Below are 27,767 nucleotides of genomic sequence, written 5' to 3'. Positions count from 1 at the left end.
AGTCATGTCACTATAATGTTTTTTTCTTTCTTTCTCTGGTTCTCTGAGCCATGAACCAACTGTATTACGAGGGTTCATGATTTATTTACTGAAACGTTCGGGATTGTACGGTCTCGTCATCATACGTATCGTACATCGTTCGACGGTCTCGTCGTCTCGGCACTTTAACGTACGAGCTCGTAATCTCATTAGTATGGCATCGTAATGATACCGATACACTCGAACGAGTATTAAATAATTATATGAACCACTAAGATCTTACAATGCAATAGGTACGTGCCGCCTGCTGTTTTCTTATTTTCCATTAAGAAACTTTCTGAAAATTGATATTCAATCGAAAATTATAATAAGAAACGTAGCACATTACAGTTCCACGTTTTGGTGTCAAACCCATTAACCAACGAAACAGCATTAGTTTCAATGATAAACAAGTCTACATTGGGCGGTGACTTCGCTGCAAGGGAGAAGAAAAAAAGAGTTATGGAGCATCTTCCCCTTCATCCATGTCTGTCAAATAGGTGGTGACTCATCACTTGATTACACCTTAAAAACAAACTGTCGTGCCCCAAAGTGTTCCAAGGGTTGGATCCCAGGGCAAGTGGCAACCCATCAAGTATCACACCTTTTCAGTGATTCACAGCGTCTATTTATTTATGTGAACCCACTATCAAATCGTCACTCACCTGCATCTTTCTTATCAATGTGGTTTGACATGTTCCAACCGTGAATTATCTTTATCATCATCTTAACTTCTAGCTTCTGTTTCACAAACGTTTCTTAATGCTTTTTCTATTTCTCTCCGGATTCAAATTGTAAGAAAATAAATAAAAGTGACGAAAGAAAGTGATAAAGAAACAATATATAAATTTGTGAAGAAATTTCATTTTGCAAGGGTGCGTTTTTTGAGAAGCGTTGTGTCTTTTCAAAAATGAACGTAAAGACACACTGTTTGGATTAGTAACTGATGATGATGTCATACATTAAAACGAAACTAAAACTTGACCATAGATTGCATAATGGAGCAATATCTACCGTGCAATTCAACTTTTATTTTCCTATAAAAAAATGCTGATCTCACCCGAAACAAAAAAAAGTGGGTTTGCTACTAATAATAGCAATCTCAATTAATTCCAAAGGTCGTGTCTTTTCATAAAAAAAACTGAAATCTATTAGTTTAAGAGTTATATCTTTTCATTATAAAAGTTGTGTTTTTTCATAAAAAAAAATGTATTAGTTTAAGAGTTGTATCTTTTCATTATAAAAAGTTATTCTTTTGTGTAAAAACTGAACTCTATTAATTTTAGGAGTTGTATATTTTCATTAGGAATCTCAATTAATATTAAAAATTGTATCTTTTCATTAATTTTTTTAAATATATTAGTTTTAAAAGTTGTATCTTCTTATTATAAAAAAGTTCTATCTTTTCGTAAAAAAGTAGTTAAAATATTTCGATTTGTGTCTTTTTACAATTATTAGTATTTTCTATATATAATAGCAAAACATAATTCTGTACTCGGTGACATCTTAGGAAAAAAAGTTTCAATTCAACGGTCAGATTTTTCTGTTTTTATGATTTTGTTTTTGTCATCTTTCTGTTTTTATGATATAAAGGATAAAATATATGTTTGCTATGAATGTTTATTTAAACAAGAAAACAATATTTAGCAACTCTTCTCTGAATGAGCTCGGACAGCACATTCCATTTAAAGTAACAAACATATTTTTTCATAGTTTTTAAAAAAGCGAAGAGTTACAATCCGACGGTCATAATTGTCTTATTTCTTATCCGAGGGTTTTAGTTTTTTTTTGCTTAAATTTCTTATGAGTTATGTCTTCTCGCAACTCCTCTCTAAAGAGTTTTTATCTCAAACAATACATATTTTCTTCTAGAGTAGTAAACGATGTACCTTTTCGGGATCCTATATAATGAAATTTTTAAACCAGATTTTAAAAATATATATATATACTTTGTTTCGTTATCTCTTCTCATACTGTTGTTAAATAGCAGAATTAGCAAATAATTTTTAAATAAAAAAAAAAGAAAATAAATAAATTATAAGGCGCCACGTTAAAACGTCTTTCTTATTCTCCCTTCCGTTGAAGTAACAGCCCCATTATTGACTTGTTGATAATTGGAATCAATACAGTGAGTTTTATCACTGGTTTTAGATGGCTTTTGAGAAGTAGAGAAAGGAATAAAAAGAGAATTATAGATCATCTCCCCCTTCATCGATGTGGTCATCGACCGGCAAATGTTTTCTTCTTCTTGTTAGTTTGTAATTGAGTTTTTGGTTGTATGTTATTAAGTAATAATATTGTATTAAAAGGTGTGTGTGTAAGAGTCGTGACTTTAGATTGGATACTTGTGTCTCTTAGAGCAACATTATCGGGGTATGATAGAGGAAGTCGTTAGGCTTTATATGATTTTATTTAAATAAAAATTGTATAATTTCGCTGGGACGGACGCGGTTTGTCGTTGGCTAACATATTTTTTTTTTGTCCTTAGGTGATAGGTGTCGGCAAGGGAATGGTGGAAGCGTTTTGGTTTGAGAAATGATTCACGTGTTGCCCTTTGGGCCTTGTCTCTTTGAGAAGAGAGAGAGAGAGAGTTGAAGATCGATGGCGGAAGGCGCGATGATCCCCAGCAACTGAAGAAGGGAAGCCATAGCTTCAGGCAGAGGCTACTTCTCTGGACCCTTTCTTCGACGCCTATCATCAGGCAGAGGCTGAATCCTAGCCTCCAACATCACGAGATGTCTCTCCTCCGCCTCTTCGAGACTGTCTCCGATGACTGCGTCACACTTGCCCTCATCCAGGTTAAAACTTTTGATCCTTGCTCCTCACTTTTCTTATAGTTTATCGATCTGGGCTTGCTACATTACTTACGATTTCTGGGTTTCACTAATGCAACTCAGATTAAATTGACTGATGTTACTGATCCCATGGTCAATGAGAAGGTTGCTGATCGGGTGAGCATTGAACTTGAACTCATTTGCATTTTTTTGGTTTTGTAAAGATGTGGTCAGACTTTGTAATTGGGGTTTCTCTGCGTTGTGGGATTTATCAGGTAGGAGAGGATTTAGAAGGAGTTACCCACAAAGTTTACTTTGATATTCAGATCAATGGTTCACCTGAATGAGTTACCCACAAAGTTTACTTTGTCCCCTCTTCTTCATTGGGTTTGTAAGCTCTGTGTTTTTCCCAATTTGGTTTTAGCTTAATCAGTTCATATTTATTTTGCTATGTTACTGGGTGAGATGGTAGGAGTCCCGAGAGAATTCGACAGACACTTGACAACTAGTTCATGTTCTTTTTCTCTTGCTTATAACGTTTCTCTTGCCAAACCACAATTTGTTTTATTTATTTTCTTCTTATATATGTGCAAGTTGTAATACTTTCTTCTGGGTTCTTGTTGCTTGATTCTTGCAGGCGTAGAGGGAAAGATTGTGGTTGAGCTGATTTTGCTGGGCAAATCTGGATGCAGGGGCAAACATTATCTGATTTTTTCTTAATTGTTCTGATCTTTTTTTTTTGGTTTCGGGTATGTGGATTTGATTTTGTGATCGTTGTTCTGATTGTGCAAGGAGGAGTCTCTTGCACGTAGAACATAGAAACTACCTTTTTATATAGTTTGTAATCAAAGATTTACTCTACTTATTTCTGCTTCACGTTTCATTGTTGAGATGATCTTGTTCCCTGTCATAACAAAAGAAGTAAACATATTTTGATCAAACGTTTGTCTCATATTTTATCCATCCCACCAAACAAAAGAAGCAAACACATTTTGATCAAACGTTTGTCTCAAATAAATATTATAAAATATGCTAAGGACTTTTTTTTGTCCTACCAATAATCAACAAAATTAAAAAAGTCCTTATGCATTTGTCTCTAACTAAAAAATAATACTAATTTATTCTAAGGACAAAATTTTGTAGAACCAATAATGTTGCCCTTAGATTAAGCGTCATGTCTCTTCTTCACAACCTTTGATCTCTATATAGATCAAACATGATCTGTAGAAATTAGTGTGTGTATGTGAACAACCATAAATTAATAAAGTTAATTTTCTTTCATACTCTATTTGTCTTTCATGAAACAAAGCTTGTCGTTTGTAACGTAATTCGTTTTCTTTCTATTTCACAAGTAAAACTTTTGTTCTGTTTTGTTCAAAAAGAAACAATCTATATTTTAACACTTCTCCCTTCTGGCGAAGTCACTGCCGTATAGACATCTTTATGAAAAGACACCTTTAATGCATTTTAACCATTTCTTAAAAACAATTGCAATTTTTAGGTTGGAAAGACACACACACCCTTTCACATTTATTTTTGCTTCTTAATCTATTGATAATACACACAATTACATATATCATGCATAGATTCACTACTACTTAAAAACTATTGCATTTTAAAATGAAAATACACATTATATAAAATATACAAAGACATTTTTATCCAGAAATTGGCATAAAGTGTTAATGAGTTATCTTTTAGTTCATTTTCATATCTATTTTATATGCATTAAAAATATTTAAATTGGCTACAAATATTTAGATAATTTAATTTTTGATCATTTAGTTATTTTATAATGTTATATATGTATAAACCATTACAACTATCAGTGATGGTAGTCTTTAGAGATGAACAATTACAACTATGATAAATTTTGGAACTATTCATAGTAGTAAACTTTGGAATAATAAAATATGGTTTATTTGTTTTTATAAAATGATTTCCGTGCGATATCGCACGGATTCCTTACCTAGTAATAATAATAATAAAATAATAATTACAGCTAAAAATTACACAAGAAAATTAATAAAAAATAATTTTCTACGTCTATATAATGGTGGTGTGGTGGTTTTTAATTCTCAGGGTTTGCTAGTTTCATCATATTTAGAATATGTGACTTGCGTTTAAATATGGTACTATCAAATGGTTGGTTCCAAAAATTTAAAAGATTATGGGTCATATAAGTCTAGTACTTAATAAGGTAACAATGTAAAAAAAGTTCTGTTTCAAAAAACTTATCCATGAAATAAATATTCCATGCAACTCTTAGCAACAAAAAAAATAATATAATACGGTGCAACTTCCGCCCGAAATGGTACTAACATATCATCTGCCAATCTTTAGCGCTATATAACTGATTATGATGTTTGAAACACTTGAATATGCTAATGGTGACAGAACAAATAATTTGCATCTAAAGTGGAATAAACTGGGAAAGAACGTGTCTCTCTCTAATCATCCTTTTCATCTCCATTTAGCTAAGTTCATCTTTACTTCTTTCATTCCTTTCGATGCTGTTATAATATATGCAGCCTTCATTGCATTATACTGCGTCACTATTAAGTAGATTAGCATCGCATCACATATTTAGCAATGAGTCTAACCCCGTGCGAGAATGGCCCACACGTCTTAATCCAGACTGGTAAATACTAAATAGGCAGTGATATGTGGACACGTGTCTTTTCTGGCACGTGATGTACGTATGACTGTTTCGTTCACTCGAACACATCGGTCCGAAGAGCGTATGGTAGGGAAAATTGATTTCTTGACCCATTAAGAGTTCGACACGTAGTGTACGAGCTCTGTCCCTAACCTCAACCTGCAAATGCTTGATGCTTCCCTCATCTTACGTTTTGATTGTTAAAGGTAAACCAAAGACAAAAGTCTTTCCCTCATCTTACGTTTTGATCAAAATAAAAATAAAAAATGTTACTAACTGATAAAGATGTTTAGTCAGAAAACCATGTTCATATTGAATGTTACGACTTTTGGCCAACTCTCTTCGTGCTACCTCCTATTATGGACTAGGTTAAAGTTGCTTTTTCTAGAAATTGACTAAGTATTATTTTCTTTATGAATTTTATTCTATTATAAATTAGAAAATAGAACAAGAGAGTTTGAAGTATTTCTTATTTCAAACTTCATTTTGTAGTGAAAAGTGAAGTGAAATGAAGTTAGAGATACTCTTTTTATAGTTTTTCATTTTAATATATTGATATTCCACAGAGAAGCAAAATGACTGTGATTTTTGCAAGCTTTAACAAAACATACAATGTTATATATGAACTTATTCGGAATCATGATACTTAACACCAAAAGCACTAAGCTGGCTTCATTCACTGTACATGAAACTTATTACATAGTTACAAGACAGAGGGTTCCAATTTGGACTAAAACCACAAACCGAGAGAATTAGTGTTTATCTAACAGAAGACTTAATAAACTTTTGAGAACACAATAAGAATCTTTTCATCAATAACCAGTACAGATTTTTCAAAAAAAAAAAAAAAAATTACCAGTACAGACTTTATACTTTTTAATGAAAGCCTTAGATATGGTTTTTAACCTTGTGGATTAAGGACAAATGAAAACCTTAATCTACTGGTAAGGCTATACTTCCTTCACCCCTTATGGATATTTTGTTTAGCTAAGCTCTTTATTTTCCATTACACATAGTTTATTTGTTTAATATATGATCTCATTATTAAATTATGTTATGTAAATGAACCATAATTTAACAAATATATTTAAATATAACGTTTCCTATACCAGCTCTGGTGTAAGGAAAAAACGTTAATTATTCTATATTATATTTTCCTATCGAAGCTTAATAAATTAAGAAAATCTAAGAAGAACGATATTGAATTAGATTTCAACTAATACATCATAACTAGGTGCAGAATAAATAAAGTTCTCTTTGTTCAAAAAAATAAAATAAATAAAGTTCTTACAATTATAGCTCAAACAACTTCATGTCTATGGTCATTAACTAGGTGTGGTCTAATCTAGCTCCAATTTGTTAGTCTAATGACACAGAAGAACTTTGCAAGAATCAGGTGATTGGGTAGCTTAGGATCCATAGACGTATTTCTTGGTGATATTAAAAAATTCTTTTGAGGTAAAAATCACTGTATACATTTATTTGGTTAATGAAAATTAAAATTAAGCCCAAAAAAAGTCTACAAGCATCAGGTACCTACATTATATTATTATAGTGTGTTGGAAATATTAATGGATCCCCTCTATCTTGAATATATATATATATATATACCTACAGTTTTGTTATATTGGTCTACAAAATAATAAAACTTATAATGGTAGATCCATGGGACAATCTTCTTCCTACGAAAGGAGAGCATTGCTACTACCCCAAACATATATACATAAATTATTAGAAACAATGATCGTGTTTAAAAAAAAATTATATTGACAATTTTTTTTTTAAATAGTCAGAATAATATTATTCAACAGTTCGTACGAAACTATTCATTCTTCTATTTATTTTTTCGTAAGTAGTAGTTGATAATGTATTAGAAGTTACTATTTTCTAACCAGTAACCAGAAGGCTTACATATCTAAATATTGGATATTTACTAGAAAACTATTGAAGATGAGTATTTGATAAGAGATCATTTTCTGTCTCTGACTTATCCACCAAAATTTTCCATATAAAAATATGAAATATAACATTGCAGTATTTTTTTCTGAACTTCGCATTGCAGTATTCTTTGGTATTTATTCCTTTTAGATGTAAACTAGAGCATCTGTCTATATGTTGCATATTGTAAGGTGACCACCTGGTAGGCTGGTACCATAAAAGAATGGTGGAGAATAGCGAGTACGTAGAAGATAAATATCTAATTAATTTATACATGATAATAGGGATAAGACATGCATTTCCATCAAGAAGTTTAATATAAGATAAAATAAATAGATCATTAGCTAGCACAAAAGAAAAAATTAATTTTTTTTTTGTGATTTACGGTTGAAGAAAATAAATAAGGTACCAAGTGAAACATGACTCAGCAAGCAAGTTAAAAAAAAGTTGTGTGAGACATATCACATGAGTAGATTAACAACCATCATCATCATGAATGTAATATAAGATGCCAAGAGAAGAAGTGAGAACAAACAAGATAGCCATGTCAAGTAATCACAGGGCCTAGCCTTTTCTGTAAGTGAAGTTTTATTTTGTTAACCCGACAAGAAGCATCCTACGAAAAAGTTGAAAAAATCTTAGGATTTGAGAGCTAAACTGTTCATAAGATATTCTCTTTTGTTTTCCTTTCTCTTGCCAAGATAAATCAGAGTAAATGGTGTCCAGCTCTTGTTTCAAGCATCTATGAGTCATTGTTATGTTTATAATACATATGAGTATGAGCATATAGAAGCTAATATTAGTTTTATCTTTAAATCTATCTTGGATTCTACAGTATTTAAGAAGATAGATTAACAAAACTTTGATAGTAGATACTAAATAGTAGAGAGTACGTGCTATATCAGTTTCTTTTTATTGATGATTGTACTATATATATCAGATTAACCATTTCAATTTTTGACACAATTTGTCGGTAAGTGTAGAACTGTTTTATGCATTTAAACGATCGTGAAGTAGCTGTCATACGAAAGAACCTGTCGGCAAGAGAGGCAAATCAAACAAAAAATCTTTACAAGCCTATCATTTTCTTACTTTTATTCACAACACACACACAGAGTATATATACATTATAGTGTTCTTTTCATAATCTAAACGTGTCAATACCTGAAAAACGTTATTTTATTTCTCTTCATTTCATGAAAAATATGTAACCAGATCATGAAATACAAATAGATAGGAGTTAGACCTGTGAATATGCTCTATTTAAGGCATCTTTTACATGTTGTATTTATAATCTTTTCTGAGCATATATATTGATAAACTAGGGACTAGATCTGATGCAAGAAAGCAATCTATATATATACATATATGGCAAAATCTATCTATCTTTAAATCTAATGGAGGAGGGTGATAGAGAAAAGTTGGAGCATTTTGGTTGGACTAGGGAGAGAGATATCTTAACTCTCCTTGGAAAAGTACTAGGAATCAATTATTATCTTCTGCAAAAAGACAAAAATGTATATATAAAAGAAATCTAAAAATAAAAAAATAAAATTATTTCCTCATGAAGTAAGAATAAAACTATGTGGTATATATATACACATATTGACATATAAACGAAATTATTATATTTTCTCTTTAAAAAAAGGAAAGTTTGTGATATAAGTTTGTAAGCTTTTATTTGGCCAAGAATGGCTTAGCATCTGCAAAAATCAAACACAAAGCTATTCTCTTATAACACTCCAACAAAAGAAGAACCTGAACACCGTGGCCCACCAGCACCACTATCTCAACCACCACTACCATCTCCTCCACCACCAGTAACTGGACAAGAGAGGAAACCAATTCATGCCCTAGATTTAGAATCCTTTTGTGACAAGATCTACACTCTTCACAATTTACTTATACATACTCTTCTATATATATGTAAATCATTACTTGTGCGTTTAGAGTTGAAAAGAAAGAAAGTTTTCTGTTGTTTTATTTTTTTGTTTCTTGGTGAGAGAGAAAGAGAGGCGAGAAAACTTAAGGATGGGAAGAGGAAAAGTTGAGTTGAAGAGGATAGAGAACAAGATCAACAGGCAAGTTACTTTTGCAAAGAGAAGGAATGGTTTGCTTAAAAAGGCTTATGAGCTTTCTGTGCTTTGTGATGCTGAGATTGCTCTTCTCATTTTCTCTAACCGTGGCAAGCTCTACGAATTCTGCAGCAGCCCTAGGTAACTAAAATCTTTAACCTTTGATTCTCATCTCTCTCTTCTACAGTTTCTGTTTTTGTCCTCTCTTTTCAGATTTTTAGGTTTTTGATTATTTTTAAGGATTGTTGGAGAATATATAAGCAAATCATGATTTTGCTTGGACCTTTCATGATTTTGTTAGGATCGGTTGATTAGGGTTTAATGAACAAATCTGACTTCTAGACGGAGATTAAATTAACAAAAAGATGATCATATTCCGAGGGTCTTAGATCGTCTAGATAATGAGTTAAGAGACTTTGAAAAGAAAAGTTAATAAGATTTGTATATAGAAGCTATATCTAATAATATAAATCTATAGTGAAAGCTTTTACACATGAGATTAAGTCTTGAAGGGGGTGATCCAAATTTCCAGAGAGACAAAGAATTGACCTCTGGATATACACAAAGCTGTAAATTAAAGAACACACCAAAATACTTTCTCTACTTCTTTAAGTTCGTATCTCCCAAGTACTTATTATCCTGTTAAAGTTAAAAGAGACAACTGTGATGATACTCAATTTCATATGTTTCTTTTGCTCATAACAATTTTTTTTTTCCTTTTTGGAATAAACAGCTTTTTTTTTTTGTAAACCCATCATGAGATTTATATTGATCTTCATGTTCTTGGATTTAACATGGAGATTTTACAATGCTCTAAAGGGTTTTTTTTTTAAATATTTCTCAAAAGAAATTCAAAGTTTGATTGCTTTAATAAATGTTAAATATCAAGTGATCATTTGTTTATATGAACTAGTGGTATGGCCAAGATGGTTGAGAAGTATAGAAAACACAGTTATGCAACAATGGATCCAAATCAATCAGCTAAAGACTTGCAGGTATATCTTCTCTCTCCATATATGAATTATCAAAAAACTGACTCGAACGTTTTGAAACTTGAAACTGTCCTTAATTATTTTAGCAAAAAAAAATGATCCTTAATTAAGTTTTATTTTATGGCAGGAGAGGTACCAAGACTACTTGAATCTCAAATCAAGAGTTGAGGTCCTTCAACATTCACAAAGGTACATAGCATAATTCATACCACATCTTGAGTAAATGCTTACTCCTACTACATTAACTCTTCTGGAATTTGCTTGTTTTTAGGCATTTGCTAGGTGAAGAGATAGCCTGGATGGGAGTGGATGAGCTTGAGCAGCTAGAACGTCAAGTAGATACATCACTGAGGCAAATAAGATCCAGAAAGGTATACACAATCTCAAGAAATCGTCAAGTTGACATTAGATTATTTGGTCCGAAGAACATTTAGAACAGTACCAAATCTTTGTGGCTTTATTTTCTCATTACCAGGCCCGGTCGATGCTTGATCAACTATCTGACCTCAAAAGCAAGGTACATAAAGAGTATCACAGTATCCAAGAATCTCAACACAACACATTCTCATATTCATTAATTTACAGGAGGAAATGTTACTGGAAACCAACAGAGATCTTAAGAGAAAGGTAGTGCCATCAAAATATTATAGCTCAAGAAACTGAATTCATTTGAGATCTTTGACAACATTTTCTCTTCCTCTCTCTCTATCTATCTCAGTTGGAGGAAAGTGATGCAACCCTTAATCAAACACTATGGGGAGCTTCATCTTCTGCAGAACATTCCCAACAACAACAACAAGAAGGCATGACTTCTTATCATGCGAACCCTCTTAGTCAAGAAGTGGGTTTCTTTAGGCCTTTACAGGGCAATGTAGCATTGCAGATGAGGTAGGAATTTACCACAGATAACAGTGAAGACCTAATGAATTACCTTCTATGATCAGCAAGATTTATAATTGATTTTTGTCTGTTTTTATGGAACAGTCATTACAATCCTGGGGTGCCAAATGCAAGCAACTCTGCAACAACATCACAGAATGTTATTAATGGGTTCTTCCCTGGATGGATGGTCTGAAGAAACTACATATCAATGTATACGTATGTGTGTTTTATAGATCACATATCATTGCTTGTACCATTTTGTGTTTTTGCAAGAGAACAATAGTTCATGATTACAAACACTGTTATATAATCAAGAGCTGTAATGTCATACTCCACATTATCACTTTTTTCTCCCATAATATTTAAATATTTTTGAACTTTTTAAAAATACAGAATTTGTGGGAACATTCTTTTAATTTTATTTTTAAATATCATAGAAACTTAGTCGTACTATGATTTAATTCTCTAGATTATAATTGGATTCTGAAACAAGTAGTGCTCTGCATTTGTATCAAGATTGTGATCTGGATTATTAAAACGGCTAATTAAATCTATTAAAAATGATTATGAGAACAGGTCCAAAAGGGGGTAGTTGTTTATTTTCATGGCAAGCACGTTCAAGAAATGGCTCCAACCAAAACCATACAAACAAAAAGCACTATTTAAAACACAATCAAAAACACAAAGCAGAAAACGAAAGGAACAATAGAGAGAAGGATTATCAAAATGGGGAAACCAGCTGGGTATTGGGTGAATAAGATTAGGACATCATTCAAAGGAGGATCATCTTCGAGCAAATCACTAGATGAAGGAAGTGCTTCTGGTTCTAGAAAGAACGGCAGTAAGAATCAGAAAACAGAGGAAGGCAATAAGAAGGGTGAAGCTGAGAGTGGGAGGAAAGTGATGGTTGTTGTGGACACAACTTCACAGTCAAAGAATGCTCTTCAATGGGCATTAACACAATGTGTTCAAGATGAAGACAATATCACTCTCCTCCATGTCACAAAAACACCTGTAGGGCAAGGTAATAAGCATAATTTATATACTGTATGTACACAAATTTGCATTTAACATTTAATTGGAACTTAGAAGGTATCCCATTCCCAGTAGAACCGTCATCGATGAACAACCAAAAAGAACAACTTATCGGCTTTCTAGGGTAATTGGGCTTAAATTCGGCCCAACATTGTTACCTGTGTGATTAAAGTTTCTTTGTTTCATTAATTGATCCTCGGTTTCATACTTTCAAAATTTGTATTTTTGTTTTGTTTTTTTTAAATAATAACTCTTCTTAATTTTTGTGTTTATTTTGAAATGAGTTGTATAATTAGGAACTTTTCCAATAGTCAAATTTACAAAGATATACTAATATACACGGCAAAGTCAATTCACTGTTAAGATAAAGATAACCTGGGATATTTGTGTGTTTTTTACTCATCTAAAAATGATCAAAAAATTATATAAAGATGAAGAAAATTGTTTACTCAAAAAAAAAAAGATGAAAAATGTTTCTTTTATTGAGTTCGATGTGTTAATTAGTGAACAGCACAGACCTAGATTCTAGATTTAATTACAGAAATGCCTTTTATTTTTAAAAAAAATCAGATATCTTTGAACCATCTTTATTTGTCATAAATTTGGTTTTACTTTTTGTATTTGTCATTTATATTCGGCTTCAGAATTTTTGGTTCATACTCGACTCAACCCTATACTATTTAGAACAGGCCCCAACCCAAAAGATGATAGGACTGGGCAGGGGAGGCTATCACGTTTGGTATTGCTTAATCTCTATTAACCGTATGTTTATTATGTTAAATAGCTACAGATGAGACACAAGGGCAGAGAAACTCAAGGGCTCATGAACAAGTTCATCCACTGAAGAACTTTTGTCAGCTCAAGAAACCTAATGTAAGGCCTTTAATAACAAAATCAGAGAAACTGATTCGATTAAAAGCTCATTTTGACATCAGTGCTTTCTTTGCTTATTTTTCAGGTGAAGACGGAGATAGTGGTGGTTGAAACGGCGGAGGAGAAAGGGAAGACAATAGTGGCGGAAGCAAAGAAACAAGGAGCTGGAGTTTTGGTTTTAGGTCAGAGAAAACGAACTTCCAAGTGGCGCGTGATTTGGAAGTGGCGAGCAAAAGGAGGAATAGGAGGAGGAGTGGTTGAGTATTGTATTCATAACTCCGAGTGTATGGCTATTGCCGTAAGGAAGAAAAGTAACAACGGAGGTTACTTGATCACCACGAAACGTCACAAAGATTTCTGGCTCTTGGCCTAGTTTTTATTATTGCTATCACACATCTTAAATCAAAATCCTTTTCTCTTTTGTCTTTTGTTAATTGAAATGATCTTTATTGCTTTCTTTTGATGTGTTCATGGATATGATTGTTCTCTATCATGTACTGCTGCTCTAAAGAAAAAGAACAAGAGTGTAAAGACTTCAGTTTTCATTATATTTGTTATTGTGTTATTACTTAAAAAAAGCTAATTATAATATAATAAGCTAAGAAGCATTCTTCATGCATACACAACCTGTAGTTAGGCAAACAGAAAAAAACTAGTCGAAATTTTTTGGAAATTTTTTTATTTCAGTTTTCAATTTAATATTTGTCTTAAAATGTTTTGATGTATCGATCGCCATATCGTTGATAACACTTGTCTAGCGATTTTTAACAGACTATTATCTGCATTTACTAAAAATACGGACTCTGAATAAGGCATGAGTTGATCAATGGTCTCATGGTCAATAGTTAAACTAGTTTATTGTCACCTTAAAAGAGTGCACAAAGCTTGACGATCATAAAGGCATCAGTTGAGACTTGAGAGAGATTAAAAAATGTAACATTTCAATTTTCATTGAAGAATACTCCATTCCTTATTATAAGATTTACTGTCTTGCACAAAAGTTAAAGCAATATTTTATCTAAATTTAAATTATTCAACTAATATGCAAAATATTGCATATAAATTGTAAGGGCATCTTTATCCCTACTCCATTTTTTCCTCTAAAATGGAGTAAAAGTGAATATAGAGTAAAGAATGTTTCAAACCAACTTCATATTTCACTCCATAATAAAATGTACTCCATAAATGGAGTAATCTATTTTTTGTTTGTTCATCACTCCATTATAGAGTGGAAAATAGAGTAGAGTTGAGTAATTTTACTCCATTTTTATTTTTACTCCATTTTGGAGGAAAAAATGGAGTTATACATTCGAGATGCTCTAAAAACAGATAAAAAGCAATTGATTAAAAGTTTTGCAGATAGATAACATAAATAAACTTAAACAAACAAAAAAAAAGATAAAACATTACAAAATAAGAGGAAGTAGAAATGTAGAATTCAACTCGAATCATTATTCAGTCACCCTTGCAAACCCCGTCTTTCGTATAAAGATCATTCATCATTTGTTAATCTTTTGTGCAGCATCGTTGACGGCCGTGACAGCTCCGGCAACAGCAACGGCGGTACCGACAACACCAACGGCAGTTGCTGCAGCACTTACTGCCGTAACAGCAGTACATACGCTTACTGCAGTAGCAACAAAATCGAAAAAACTCATGTTTGTTATATTTTTCTTCTTTTTCTATTCTGTGCGCAAATTAGTTGTTGCTTCTTTTTTTGATAAAACTATTTCGTTCATGGGATTTATATAGTTGAACTGGATATTAATATTTTTATCGGGGTTCGAAAGTTGACTACATTTTACAAGATAACTCAATTTTCTAGGAGGCTTAAAATGTTTGAATCGTAATTTGATGATTATGGTGTGAGTAATTAATTCTAGCAAGAGACTCTTAGAGAGACGAAAGAATTAATTAGCCTCTTAAAGAAGCGTGGGAATTTATACTTACATAGTTGTATGTATAATGTATCGATTAAAGATACGGGTAAATCTCCTAAAATACATTTTTGACCGAATAAACACAAGCGGAGAAAAAAATATCAAAAAAAGTCTTGAAGGTAAATGAAAATTATACTTAATAAACATTTAAATAAATAATAAAAATAAATAATATTTTTCGAAAAAAACTTTATTCTATATTTGAAACCTTTTCCGATTTTTTTTTCAATCTTCTTTTTTGAAATTTTATTTCGAAATCTGAAAGTTCTTTTATAAAAAAGTTAAAAAAATATATTTTAATTTTTAAATCCTAAACCCCATCCTCCTCTCCCTCCAAAAATCTATGATTAAATTAGTTAATCTTAGTTATATGTATTTAGTAAAACTTATTTTGATCATTGGAGATTTTTATGATTTAAAATTGTATTGATATCTTATGGTATCTCTCTAAAAATATAAACAATTTTAGAATAATAATCGACAAGGTAAGAAGAAAATAAATGAGGGTTAATACTTTCTTGAATCATGAGTTATATACATATAAACACAAAAAGATGTTAGTCTTGGAATAATGGCTTCACGGTAGCATTTCTTGAAGAGGTGAAAGGAGAAAAGATCATATACATAGTTCCCTTTTCATTAATATTAGTTTTACTTTTTTCTTTAACATTTAGATTTCAATTTTTGTGCCAAAAAAAGATTTAATTTTTTTTTTTGAAATCAAAATATTTTACACAAAGTACTTAATGACTTGGTGTCTTGTCAGCAAAGATTTTAAACATAATATAGTAAAAATTCTAAAGGTTCAGTTTGAACGACCATCAGCGCTTTTTTTTTTTCGTAAACGCGTGGGGGATGAGTAGAATACGTCGTAACGTCGGCACTCAAAATTGTCCTAAACTAAGTAAACATCTTGGTTTCTTATATATCTGGTTCGATTGATCGCTCATTTTATATTGGACCAAAAAAAAAAAATTCATGACTAGCTTTTATGTGCCGTTCGTATTTTAACATATTATCGATGGATGTTGATGATAAGCAGAGCAAAATAGATTAAACTTCGTTATTGCATAACGATCATAACAAGGTTCATATGACATACCATGATCACCCTAGCTATTATTGTCATTATTCTTATTGTTTCATCATATAGTAGAAATCTGAAGTACTAGTCCCACATACATCATCAAACATATTCATTTCTTACGCAGGTTCTGGAAATACCCTTTCGGGTCGCTCTCGAAAGCATTCCTGAAAATCCGACCATCCTTACCGGGAGCCTTCATAGTCTTCGTTTGGGGTCCTGATCCCATCCCGGAGAACAAGCCAGCAACGGCTCCAACGACACCTATGACCGCCATGGCAATTTCAAAGACTGAAGTATCTCTTTTCTCGTCGTCGCTCATTTTGATAAGATGATGCAATTTCAAAGATTTACTTTTTTCTTTGGAAAAGAAGTGATGCATGTGATTTATAGTTGTAGATGCGATACCAAACGATTTATTAGATGAAATTAAATTCTCATTTCAATTTACTAGGAAGACGTCTTAACTATGAGTTTGTACAATGGCACCGTTCCGTTTGGAGTCGACTGGGTTTCCTTCCCTAGGGAAGAATATGAGTGGTATAATGAAATTTTTTGTATTTTGAAAATTAATCAAATCATACAGTTTCAAATTATCATTTGGCTTTGGAACAAACTTATACGTGTTTGATCTAAGCTATTATTATCTCAAAAGTTTATGAATATGTTTGTATGTGATAATAAAAAGACAAAACAAGGGAATATTTCTTTTCGATTTGTTCCATGCATGTGACGTGGCGTGATGGGAGAGAATGGACCTCTAAGCGATTTGAATAATCTACCAAGATTTCAAGAATGTGACCTCAAATATGTTTTTGCATTTGAAAGTATTATACCTGATTTTGACAAAAATAAAGAAGTATTATACCTGTTCTGTTTTGTTCTATAAATACATGTTGATAAATTTAGAGAATGGACGATCCTAATTGACATAGATGTATGATGTATATCACTATTGGCACCATAATGTACTTGAATTTTTTTTTTTATTTGTGTCTCTTTCGGTTTCTTACTCATTTTAGTTGGTATCGTTCTTTCTCTGGTTTGGCTTTAGTTGGTGTTTTGTTGTCTGACACAATTTTGTAGAGCCCTCTCAGATTTTCTGTCGCTTTTGGTATTTGTTGGGACCAATGACATTATTTCAGACAAAATAAAAGTATATGATATCTTGCCGTCCAAAAATAGATGAAAATGATCGTTAAGGCAAATATACATTTTCACAACAAATAAGTGAAGTCCATTGGTCCAAGTTTTTATCAATTTTGATTTTTTTCATAAACAAACGATTAAAAGTTATGGATAGAAGGAGAGACACATGGGAAATGTCATGGTCAGAGGTGTGGCACACCAATCAACGATGATCATGAAACCACATTCCTTTGACTTTTTGGCTCAAAGTTAGAATTCAATACTTATAATTTTATGCCAACTTGTTTGCTAATTATGAACAGTAACCCCATAATAAAATTCTATGGCCGCCTGAAAAAATATGTTTCAACAGAGCCAGTCAAAAGAAAATCTTATGGAAAGTGATTGTAATCCAATTTTATATACAATCCACCAAATGTAAAAGTACACAAGAATTTACTTTAAAAAGCCCTGTAAGAATCTAAACTTTGATGTTCTAAAAGCAGCTTCTTCTTGTACTACACATTCACACAATGCACTGCTACTTACTGTCATTTACAGATAAAAGAGTAACACTATGTTCAAGATCTGATCAACCCGAAATTGACGAAAGATCTCGACTTGAAAACCCCAAAGAGAAACCCCGTTTGAGATTCTGGAGAACTCGGTTTCACCTCTGTGTTTCCCCCTTTGACTTGAAGTATCTTCTGACCAATCACTTGTCTGATTGAATCTATGGTCTTTGCATCAACTTCATAACCAGAAGCATCCCTCACGTAGAATGTGTTGAGCGCTTTGCCTCCTTTTGTCTTCACCTCAGCTCTTGTCACCGTAAGACTGTTCTCACGGAATATCCGAGTCACGTCTGATAGTAATCCAACTCTATCCGAAGTGCAAAGCTCAAGCTTCAACCCCTAACAACATATAAACAAAAGTTAAAGCCAACAACAACACAAACAAACATTCTTCTCCAAAGCAGAGATCATAACAATGTTTTTAGTTTTTACCTCAAAGACTCTTCTCTGAATAGCTGCTTTAAGACACTTGATCACTCTCTGTCTCTCTGCCTCAGACTTCACAGGAGATCCATCCGTATGTCTTATGTAGTACTCCTGATAAGCTTCAGGGCCTTCAGCATCAATGCTGGCATGTGAAACCACATACTTCATATCCGTCAAGGTAAAGACAGTATCAAAGAGAAGCTTTGGTCTGTCTTTACATTTGATCATCACAATAGAGTAATCCAAATCATGCAAGTTGGAGACATCCACATCTGGAACCACTCTCCCAATCTTATCCTCATCATCAACGTTATTCTCCCACTCGTCGTAGTCTCTATCCGCAAACATCAGCTGATGAAGCTTACGGTCAGCGTTGAGAGAAGAAGAAACCGTGGTCTTGGGTTCGCGACATCTCCTGCTCCTGCTTCCGCCTGTGAGCACGTAGCCAAGAAGCTTCCTGATCTTGGACAACCTCTCTGGATCAGTAACCGCAGAGGAGGTTTCCTCGTCTGTTACTTGCAACACAGCCGCTGCTTTTGCTCTATGCGTCCAGATCTCAGCGTTGACAACGTTGCATTGAAGGTCGGTTAGAACAGCGCAGAGCTCGGACAACAAACCGGGCCTGTCAGTTCCTGTGAGCTCAATGACGGTGAAGTCGACAGATTGTTTAACACCGATGGTTGATCTCGGACTGTAGCAAGAAGACTCATCAGGGCCAAGAGACTGCAAACAATCACACACACAAAGAGTTAAAGAATCACATCACCAAACCTGACAGAACAGAACAGAAACAAGAGGTAACAACACTTACTTTACGGATGTAATCAAGAACTATTTCATCAGTGACTTTGTTCCCATCTTGGTTAGTGACGTTGAAGACATCCATGAACCAGCCACCATCAGAGGAGATGTAAGCTTTCTTGATGGTGAGGTTAAGATCAGTCAAGACTTGAACAACTTCCAGAAGAATCCCATGTTTATTCGCACTATCCACCTAACAAAAACACAAAATCAAAATTGATTTTTTACTTCTCAACAAAACCAAACCTAATAATGTGAAAATGAAATCTCAGAGAAGGTTACCTTAATGACAGTGACGTTCTTGTAGACATCGTTATCAATCACAACCCTAAAATAAATAATAATCAAATTAAAAAACTAAGTCTAAATTGGAAAAAAAAAAACATAACAAAGATCAAAGTTCAGGAGATATTTTACTTTGGAGGATTAACTCTTCTGATAAACCTTGCAATCTCATCATCCATATGATATGAATAGCTCAAGCAAGCATCTGAAAGATACAAAACAAAACCCAATTAAAACCAAAACAGAGAGTAAACCCTATAACACGATTACAAACGAACCCATGACGAAAAGACTCGAAATTTAACAAACCCATAATCAAAAGACTCGAAATTGAACAAACCCATAATCAAAAGACTCAAAATTGAACAATCAATCATCGAGGAAGAACAGAGAGAGAGAGAGGAGCAACGAACCCATTCTCGATTCGATTGTGTTTGTTGATGATCGATATCTCTCTGGGAGGAAGAGGAAGACTTTGCAAAATCACGAGAAAGTTTGTTAAATTTATATTCAGAGAAAGAGATAATTAATTAATTAATTAAATAATAAAAATCTAAAAGGGGAAAAAAGAAGTGGAGATCCAATTACACTTCACACTATGCTCTGTCTCTGACACAGATTCAGCCGACACGATTCTCCTCTCTATACCTGCACAGATGAAACACTCTTTTATTTTGTTTTTGTTAAATTGTGATGAGGATGAGTCTAGTCATATATACACTTGGCGCACGTTAGTAGCCGCCCTCGGTTGTCAGGATAACATTAGACAGGTGTACCGGCCGGTTAAGTAGATCCTACTTGATAACTCTTAATTGGGGCAGTAAATCACAGACAGATTCTTTTGGGAGTTTCGATTGGGAAACAAATCGATTAATTTTTGACTTATTACATTCCAACTTTAGAAGATTAGTTAGAGTGTTTGGATGAGAACAAAGACTAATTATTTTGGTGACATATGAATAATTAACAGTAGAAAATAGACCAAATGATATTGAAAATTAACATATACAAAGCCTTAAAAAAAATACACATCAGTTGATTCGGATTCTAATATTTCTTTGTTGTCAACTAGTAATACATATTAGAATTTAGTTTCATGCCAAACCAATAGCAAAGTACCTGAAAACAAACTAGTTGAGTTATGGCTTCTAATCTTAAAAATCAAATAACCAACCTTGTGGTTAATAGATCAAAAATAAAAGAATATGAAAAATACATTGTAAGAAAATACTAGACAAAGGATATTTAAGAAAACAATTACTAACTTGTATTACCATAAAAAATTATGAAGCTAGTAATTTCTTTTAGTTTTAGAATTAAATTTGTTATCAACTAGTATTTTCTAAGTTTTCTAGAATTGGCCGAATATGTCATGTGTTCATACACTCCAAAGATATTGGATGTTTGGGATTGAGTGGAATCCAACCATAGCGGCAAAACAAAGAACATGAACATTAATGCAGTTAACAAGGACCATAATCTAAGGGAATATGTTTCACATGTTTACACACTAAATATCCCATTAAATTTGGTGGATATTATGAAGTCTTTAATTTTTAAATCATCGTGATTCGAGTAAATGTAAATTTGTGAACAACAAATTACGTTGATTTAAATCAACAACTAATTTATACATGAACTCCTTATGTAATCCTATTAATTTTAGTAATTCATCTGTAAACTCGATATAGAATAGTAATATACTTATAGAATGAACTGAAGGCTTAAGTAAATTAAGGTGAAAAGTTGTATGCATAAAAAAGATATTGGATGACTGAGATATCTTAAGTCACCGAACACAAATCCCGTTGACATGCCTCCAATAAACGTATTTTTAAAAATCAATTAAGAACAGGAAAACACTAGTTGAATTTGATTAGTGTTTATATTTCTATTGAAAAAGGGTTATAAAAAAATATAAAGGAAGAGAAAAGCATGCCGTTTAGAATGTCAAATGTTTTAGTAGAAGAGAAATGCGTAGAGGAGGGACCATGCCGGCCGCATGTTACTACGAATCTCCATTGCTCATTGTCTTGTTTCTTCAATTCTACCTTTTATGCATTATTAATACATAACTTCTAAAATACTCTCCTTAGCTCTCTATTCTAAAATAAACAATAGCAAAACTCTTATAAAAATAGAAACAAAAAAAAACAAGTCCGAAAGGGGTGTTTCTACAAAACATAAAAAATAGCTTGTTACTTATGATACTTTGAAACATACGATTAGTGATAATTTCTGAGCTTACTATCTGTTTTGTGGTATCCTATGAGTTTAATATCTTTGGTTTACTGCTTATAAATATACCGAATTTTACTAAGTACGACATAGAAACCTTGGTTCGAATTCATAGTAATGTGACACTGGAGAAAAGTCTAAGCCAACTTAGACTGAATCATATATTTTCTTATAAATGTTGTCCTTGGTGTTTGTATGACTCATCAGAAACTAACGTTTTTTAACTTGTTTAGTTTTATGTCAGATGGTCAGATAATATTTTTTACAAGAATTAACGTTTGTTTTATCGACATTATTGTTGATAACTTGATCTATTTTCAGAACGCAATCACACATATCGAGAGTTATACCTTGTAGATAACTTAAATTTGTATAAATATCCGAATTGGCATTTTTAAAACATAGTTGTTTTAGTAACTAATTCAACGGTCGTCTGGTTATTAGTGGTTAGAAATTCATGTATTTAGGATGGAGTATTAGGAACCGACTGGCTGCTGAATCAATTAGACTTCGTGATTGCCGCAGAAATCTTTCAGCTTTTACATGCCAAGATGGAATGATTGCTCTGGTTAATATCGTGTGTGAGAGATAGGCAACTCTTCACGATCCTAATGGAGACTGACTATTCAGATTTAGTGGATATGATTGCCTGACCAGCTTTCACTTCAGAAATAAAAGCGTCACGACTTTTACAAGCTCATTTGAGAGTGTAAGTTTGATTCATATTTCGAGAAGCAAAAACATTTATGCATATGCACTAGTAAAAGAAGGTAAGATGAGACATAATATTTTCTTATGTAAACCAGACACAATCAAATAATAAATTGCTCTTCGAAATGACATTTTCACCAACCAACTCTTGGTTTAATCATATGGGCATGCTGACACAAAAAGGTAAGAATTAAACTATTGTGTTTCTTTAAATTGCATATGTTTTGAATATATAATACTCTAAGAACTGTAATCTATTCTATTAAAACAGAAGTGTGACCCATTGATATAGGTTTAGTCCAACAACTATTTCTCCATAATCTACTTTAAAAATAAACTAACTCTTATATAACTACATCTAAATCTACATATTTCTTCCTCTTACGTAACCTCTTCTTTTTTTTCCCCTAAATTCTAGGAACCCATAACTTTCTTTTTTTCTTAGAACTTTATTTATTTCATTTTAAATCTGGTTAACTAAAAATACGCATTTTTATTATAAAAGAATATGGATTGATGTAAAGAATAAACTTGCTTAATAATTACACAAGAATTTGGCATAATAATTAAATTAAATTTATAAAACAGTTTTTAAAAAATTAAAATGTTAAAAATGAAATTAATACAACCCTAAACATATAAAATTAATATACTTACAATGTAATATATATTTAACAGAACATATTAAAATTATTTTTTCACATTTTTCAAAAAAAAATTGTTTGTTCTTCTTCGAGGTGGGTTGGGGCGGGTTTGTTGTTCGGGTATATAGTTCATGTCTAATAGAGTACGGGACTTGATTTTCCGGTTGATTCCAAAATTGGTTTTTTAATACGAATATTTTTGACTAATTATGTTAGATAACTATTAAGAAAATATAATATGTTACAAACTTAGGCATAAGTTTAAAAATAATTTCTGAAATACATATAGCATAGTGTATAGTTATGCAACTTGACATATTTAAAACTAATACATCTATCAAAATTTAAATTAAATATGATTATAAGAAAAACAAAAATATGATTATAATAAAAAACACAAATATGATTAAAAACATAAATATAAAAATTAAATGTTAAAAAAATATAAAAAAAAATATACCCGCCCTTTTGAAGGGCGGGTCAGAATCTAGTTGAATGATTAAACAGCAAGTATGCCAGTACTACTAATCACCAAGTTTATGTATCAATATATTCTCACACAATAAAAATAAAATACATTACTGCCTCAAATTTATTTATATGTATAGGGTTCCCAATGTACATCTGAGAACCGGGAACGACCAACATAACTGTGTATGGCTTATTTTGCAAATATATTCGAATTCAAATTTTCACTTAAAAGATAAACCACTGATTATAACGGTTTTTTTATTCTTACGTGATAAAAAAGTATAGTTTGTATATCAACATCTTGTATTTGTTTAGACGTTAGGGATCCAAACAAATACAATCTATTCTTCAGTTTTTGGAGGTAATATCGCTTCTTTTGCCTCAGCAGCTTTCTCTCCAACGTATATAGCCGTTTTTTTGCTCATATCCGTCGCCAACTCTTTGACTTCACCAGCTTTTTCGACAATGAAATCTTTAGCTTCACCTGTTTTTTCAACTACGAAATCTCTGGCTTTCTCTGTAATTGAAACAGCTTCTTCCTCCATCACATTGGCTTTTTCCGCCACAAAATCTGAAGCTATGTGAGCATTTTCAGTCAGCATGTCCATGGCTACACCAGCTTTCTCCATAAAGTAGTATTTTGCTCTCTGTATGTGATCTAAAACCTCTTGTCCTTCATGTGCAGTCAAGTGTCCAACTTCGCTTCCTTTCTCCTTCACGTACTCGGAAGCTTTCTCTCTTTCATTTGTGCGTGGGTGTGACACAGTTTTACAAAATTATTTCAGTGAAATGGTTATAAATACTATATAGATAACAAAACTGACAATGCTGGAAATTAAAAGGACGTATTTGAATGTATATATTAATTTTTTTAACAAACTGATTAGATGTATATTTGAAGAAATGAATATATATTTTACACATCTTTATTAGATTAATTTTATTGAGAATATATCATGTGTTTGTAAGTCATAATTAAATTTCATCCGGATGAATAAAGGACTAGATCCTTGAATATATATTTTTTAATTTAAATTGTTGATTTCTAAATAACGAACACAAATTTGATTTAATTTTAAAAGGTTTTGATTTAATTTTGAGATAGAAGAGCTAAACTGATGTGAAATCATGCCATGGGGTCATAATGCGTTCTGTTTCTCTCTTTTCATTCTAGCTAGAGATTAATTAGTCAAATCTTTGTTACCTATGTTGATCTCAGATATATATGTCTAAAACATATAGACTTACGAGGCATCATCGAGCCATTTTGGATCTAGCTTTGAGTTGCTATCATCACCTTTCACGGCGGCCATGACCCACGACTTCTTGCGCTGAGGTGAAATGATCACATTCTTCCAGCCAACTCTCATATTTACACGGCCAACGCTGCTTCTCCTGCTGATCGAGAAAGTAGAACCCAATCCAATAAGCGCAGCTCCGGACATCAAAGTTGCCATGAGGTCACCTCTTGCCTTTTATCTTAAGATGTGAGAAAACGAATAATCGAAAGTGAGAATCTTTTATAAATAACCTCAGAGGCTGGCGTGGAATAGTTTCTAACCAGTTAATTAGAATGAAATGATATCCAATGTGTTTCGTTCCTGGTTTGCTAAGTTTACTCAGATACGCAGGAGAAGTAGCAACATAAACAGACTATGACATGCTTGAATGAATAAACAGTATTATCTAAGACTCAGCCGTTCAATATATACTTGGATAAAGCATATGGTGTTTAGAAAGGTCGAATATTTACGATAGAGGGGAGAAATACATGTCATGCTGCCATGCTGGTCGCATGTTACTCCTCATAACTTATCTTCCTTGAATATAATATGAATTAAAAAAACATACTGAAAAGTAACAAAAGAAAAGAGGAATTAGAAAATAGAGAATGGTGTTTAGAAATTAGAATTGGTTATACGTGTTTGTGGTAGAAGGGGGACATAAGTGCGTACATGCCGGTTGCATGTTTATGTATCGGTTAGACAATCTTTAAACGGACTATACATATGTAGACAAATCTAAACGTAGAGATTGTATACATTTTTTGTTGTTGTTATGGGTAATTTTGTAATGTTAGTTTGGAATTGATATAACGCTATAAACAACATTCAATTATATTTATAGTGAGATTGATAATGTTATTCAGCAAAAGCTAGATATGTAGTATTTGACTTAAACATGTGTAACATGACCTTCTATTGACATAGATAAGTGGGCCTATCCCGCTAGGCCCAATATGTCGTATAGCCCAACAGAAGTGAGACATAAGCAGAAGCAAAGAAAAAAAAAAGGACAAGGAGAAAAAAAAAAAGAAGAGGTGATGGTGAGTTCGTCGCCGAAGGAAATGAATCCGACACTGTACAAGCTGATAGAAATCGTCTTCGGAGCTGTTCTCGTCGGTATTTGTTTCCTTTGCTGAGAATCTTCAAGTTGTTTCTCTAATGCTTTCAAGATGTGTTCCTTGGGTGGTATTGCAGTTTGGTGTCAGGATCAGGTGCTGGGTTGGCATTGTCTTTTCTGAGACAAGGCTTTAAACTACGACCTGCACATGCACTCTCCAGCGTTGCTTCTTTCGCTGTTATTCAAGCAACAATGTATAAGGTGATTGATTCATTGTTCATTGATTGTTTATGTCGGTGCTAACAAGAGCATATCTTCTTACTTTAACACGGTTTGTGTTTTCCCTTCAGGTGAAGGAAACAATCAAATCGCGCAATGCCCAAGACGCCCTTTACACAGAGGCAAGAGCTATGCTATCGAAGCTACGCCTCGAGGATTACGAGAAGAACTTCAAGAAGGGACATCTCACTGATCCCACCTTGCCATTGCTCACTGATAGGTTGGTTATACATTCATCTCCTTCAAGCTTCAGTCTATTATGTAGCAACTACAAAACCAATCCCTCTTTCTGATGAATTCTGACTCTAGGGAGCTTCAAGAAGTTAACATTCCACCAGGGGCAAGGCTTTTGATACTTGATCATATCAAGAGGTTTGTTCACAAGCTTCTCTACTTTTACATGGATCAAACATATGAATTGGATCCAACTATGATCTGTTGTTTTGAGTGCAGGTACCATAAGATGGAAAATCGCGAGTGAGGAAAGCAGTAATTAGACTCCCAACCTTTTTGTCTATATGGTGATGGTGACTTTGAATCTTGGAGGTGTAGTTCTGAGACCTAACCTTGCTAGTTTGTAATAATAACCTTAAGACTTAACCACAAATGAAATTCGAAGCCAATAACATAACTTTCTTCGCTGAAGTCTAATGTTTGGTTAAGCAAAACAGTGTGTGGTGGCTTCAGGTGTATTCAAGTGCATGTGTGTAGAAAATATCATAGGATGCGTGTGTGCTATTTATAGTAAGAATAAGATTGTTGTGCTGAATGAGAAGTTTGCTCTATTTAAAACTTTGAGATAAAGTAGGCATCAGGTGCCGTGGTGGTGTTGTTATCACGTTTGCCTTACACGCAAGAGGTCTCTACTTCGATCCAGTTGATCACCAATTGTTTTTGCATTCAGTCACATTTGTAAATGACTAAATGCTATCAAGAAAACACTCGATTAATAACTAGCTTGTTCGCCACCCAAAAAAATAAACTTTTTAGTAATAACTAGGATAAGACCCGCGCCTTGCGCGGGATTAAGTTATTATTTTTATTATATTTTGGAAAATGAAACAATAGTTTGGCTTCATTTGGATTAATCCGGATATCGGATTGGTTTCGGTTCGGTTCGGGTTTTTTCGGTATTTGGTTAGTAAAATATAACTACTATTCTAAATCTATATTTACTTTGACTTTAGTTTTTCACATACTTTTGAAAGATTTCAACTCGACGACTAAATTGATCAGCCAATCTTGTTGCTTTAAATCATTAATGTTTATATATATATATATATATTCATTAAATAAAATTCATATGCGTTATATTTTATGATCATTTGTAACTTATTATAACAAAAAAATAATCTATTGATCACAAAATTTTCAGAGTGGGAATATTCAAATTTCTAATAATATATAGACGTTTTGAAAAATTCAAATATAACATATAAGAAAAAATATAAATGTTTTTATTATATATTTAATGTGATTTTTTAATATCTTTCAATAATATAAAATTTAAAAAAAAGAACTAAGATACCAAAATTGTTATCAAATATTTATTATTCATAATAATTAATTTTCATATATACGTTAATCATATTAGGT

General features: G+C 32.6%; 5 protein-coding genes and 1 long non-coding RNA gene across 10 annotated transcripts; 4 read left to right on the top strand and 2 right to left on the bottom strand.

Moving 5' to 3' along the window:
* The first annotated feature begins 1,241 nt into the window (after positions 1-1,241).
* On the top strand, positions 1,242-3,682 carry LOC125609827. The gene is made up of 4 exons (XR_007339942.1): positions 1,242-2,816; positions 2,916-2,969; positions 3,068-3,179; positions 3,430-3,682. It is a non-coding gene; the product is annotated as an uncharacterized LOC125609827 (long non-coding RNA).
* Positions 3,683-8,812: 5,130 nt separating this feature from the next.
* LOC106421849 (agamous-like MADS-box protein AGL3) lies at positions 8,813-11,681 on the top strand. Its single transcript, XM_048781238.1, has 8 exons — positions 8,813-9,605; positions 10,378-10,459; positions 10,584-10,645; positions 10,728-10,827; positions 10,932-10,973; positions 11,042-11,083; positions 11,175-11,344; positions 11,441-11,681. Exons 1-8 carry the CDS (start codon positions 9,421-9,423, stop codon positions 11,529-11,531), a joined length of 774 nt encoding a protein of 257 aa, XP_048637195.1. The 5' UTR covers positions 8,813-9,420; the 3' UTR covers positions 11,532-11,681.
* A 201-nt stretch (positions 11,682-11,882) lies between these two features.
* Positions 11,883-13,794, top strand: BNAA06G39800D (universal stress protein PHOS32). Its single transcript, XM_013862698.3, has 3 exons — positions 11,883-12,362; positions 13,158-13,246; positions 13,332-13,794. Exons 1-3 carry the CDS (start codon positions 12,065-12,067, stop codon positions 13,617-13,619), a joined length of 675 nt encoding a protein of 224 aa, XP_013718152.1. The 5' UTR covers positions 11,883-12,064; the 3' UTR covers positions 13,620-13,794.
* A 3,976-nt stretch (positions 13,795-17,770) lies between these two features.
* On the bottom strand, positions 17,771-20,207 carry LOC106396720 (ACT domain-containing protein ACR5). Of its 2 annotated transcripts, none has more exons than XM_013837191.3 (7): positions 20,074-20,207; positions 19,899-19,958; positions 19,618-19,690; positions 19,483-19,528; positions 19,211-19,393; positions 18,406-19,122; positions 17,771-18,312 (listed from the first exon to the last, which is right to left on the bottom strand). In XM_013837191.3, exons 2-7 carry the CDS (start codon positions 19,900-19,902, stop codon positions 17,980-17,982), a joined length of 1,356 nt encoding a protein of 451 aa, XP_013692645.1. In that variant the 5' UTR covers positions 19,903-19,958; positions 20,074-20,207; the 3' UTR covers positions 17,771-17,979. The 2 variants fall into 2 exon arrangements, with proteins under 2 accessions (XP_013692645.1, XP_048637194.1); XM_048781237.1 differs by having other exon boundaries at positions 19,899-19,967; positions 20,075-20,184.
* Positions 20,208-23,603: 3,396 nt separating this feature from the next.
* LOC106411567 (embryonic protein DC-8) lies at positions 23,604-25,296 on the bottom strand. Of its 4 annotated transcripts, none has more exons than XM_022687936.2 (3): positions 25,111-25,296; positions 24,798-25,021; positions 23,604-24,287 (listed from the first exon to the last, which is right to left on the bottom strand). In XM_022687936.2, exons 2-3 carry the CDS (start codon positions 25,004-25,006, stop codon positions 23,891-23,893), a joined length of 606 nt encoding a protein of 201 aa, XP_022543657.1. In that variant the 5' UTR covers positions 25,007-25,021; positions 25,111-25,296; the 3' UTR covers positions 23,604-23,890. The 4 variants fall into 4 exon arrangements, with proteins under 4 accessions (XP_022543657.1, XP_013707808.1, XP_022543656.1 ...); XM_013852354.3 differs by having other exon boundaries at positions 24,798-25,013; positions 25,111-25,295; XM_022687935.2 differs by having other exon boundaries at positions 24,798-25,028; positions 25,081-25,294.
* Positions 25,297-25,601: 305 nt separating this feature from the next.
* Positions 25,602-26,943, top strand: LOC125609826 (chloroplastic import inner membrane translocase subunit HP30-2-like). The gene is made up of 5 exons (XM_048781236.1): positions 25,602-25,947; positions 26,030-26,153; positions 26,243-26,391; positions 26,481-26,543; positions 26,625-26,943. Exons 2-5 carry the CDS (start codon positions 26,145-26,147, stop codon positions 26,650-26,652), a joined length of 249 nt encoding a protein of 82 aa, XP_048637193.1. The 5' UTR covers positions 25,602-25,947; positions 26,030-26,144; the 3' UTR covers positions 26,653-26,943.
* Positions 26,944-27,767: the final 824 nt, after the last annotated feature.

The sequence above is a fragment of the Brassica napus genome, chromosome A6 (assembly GCF_020379485.1).
Source record: "Brassica napus cultivar Da-Ae chromosome A6, Da-Ae, whole genome shotgun sequence".
Lineage (NCBI taxonomy): Eukaryota > Viridiplantae > Streptophyta > Magnoliopsida > Brassicales > Brassicaceae > Brassica > Brassica napus.
This window is presented reverse-complemented; position numbering and strand designations above follow the sequence as displayed.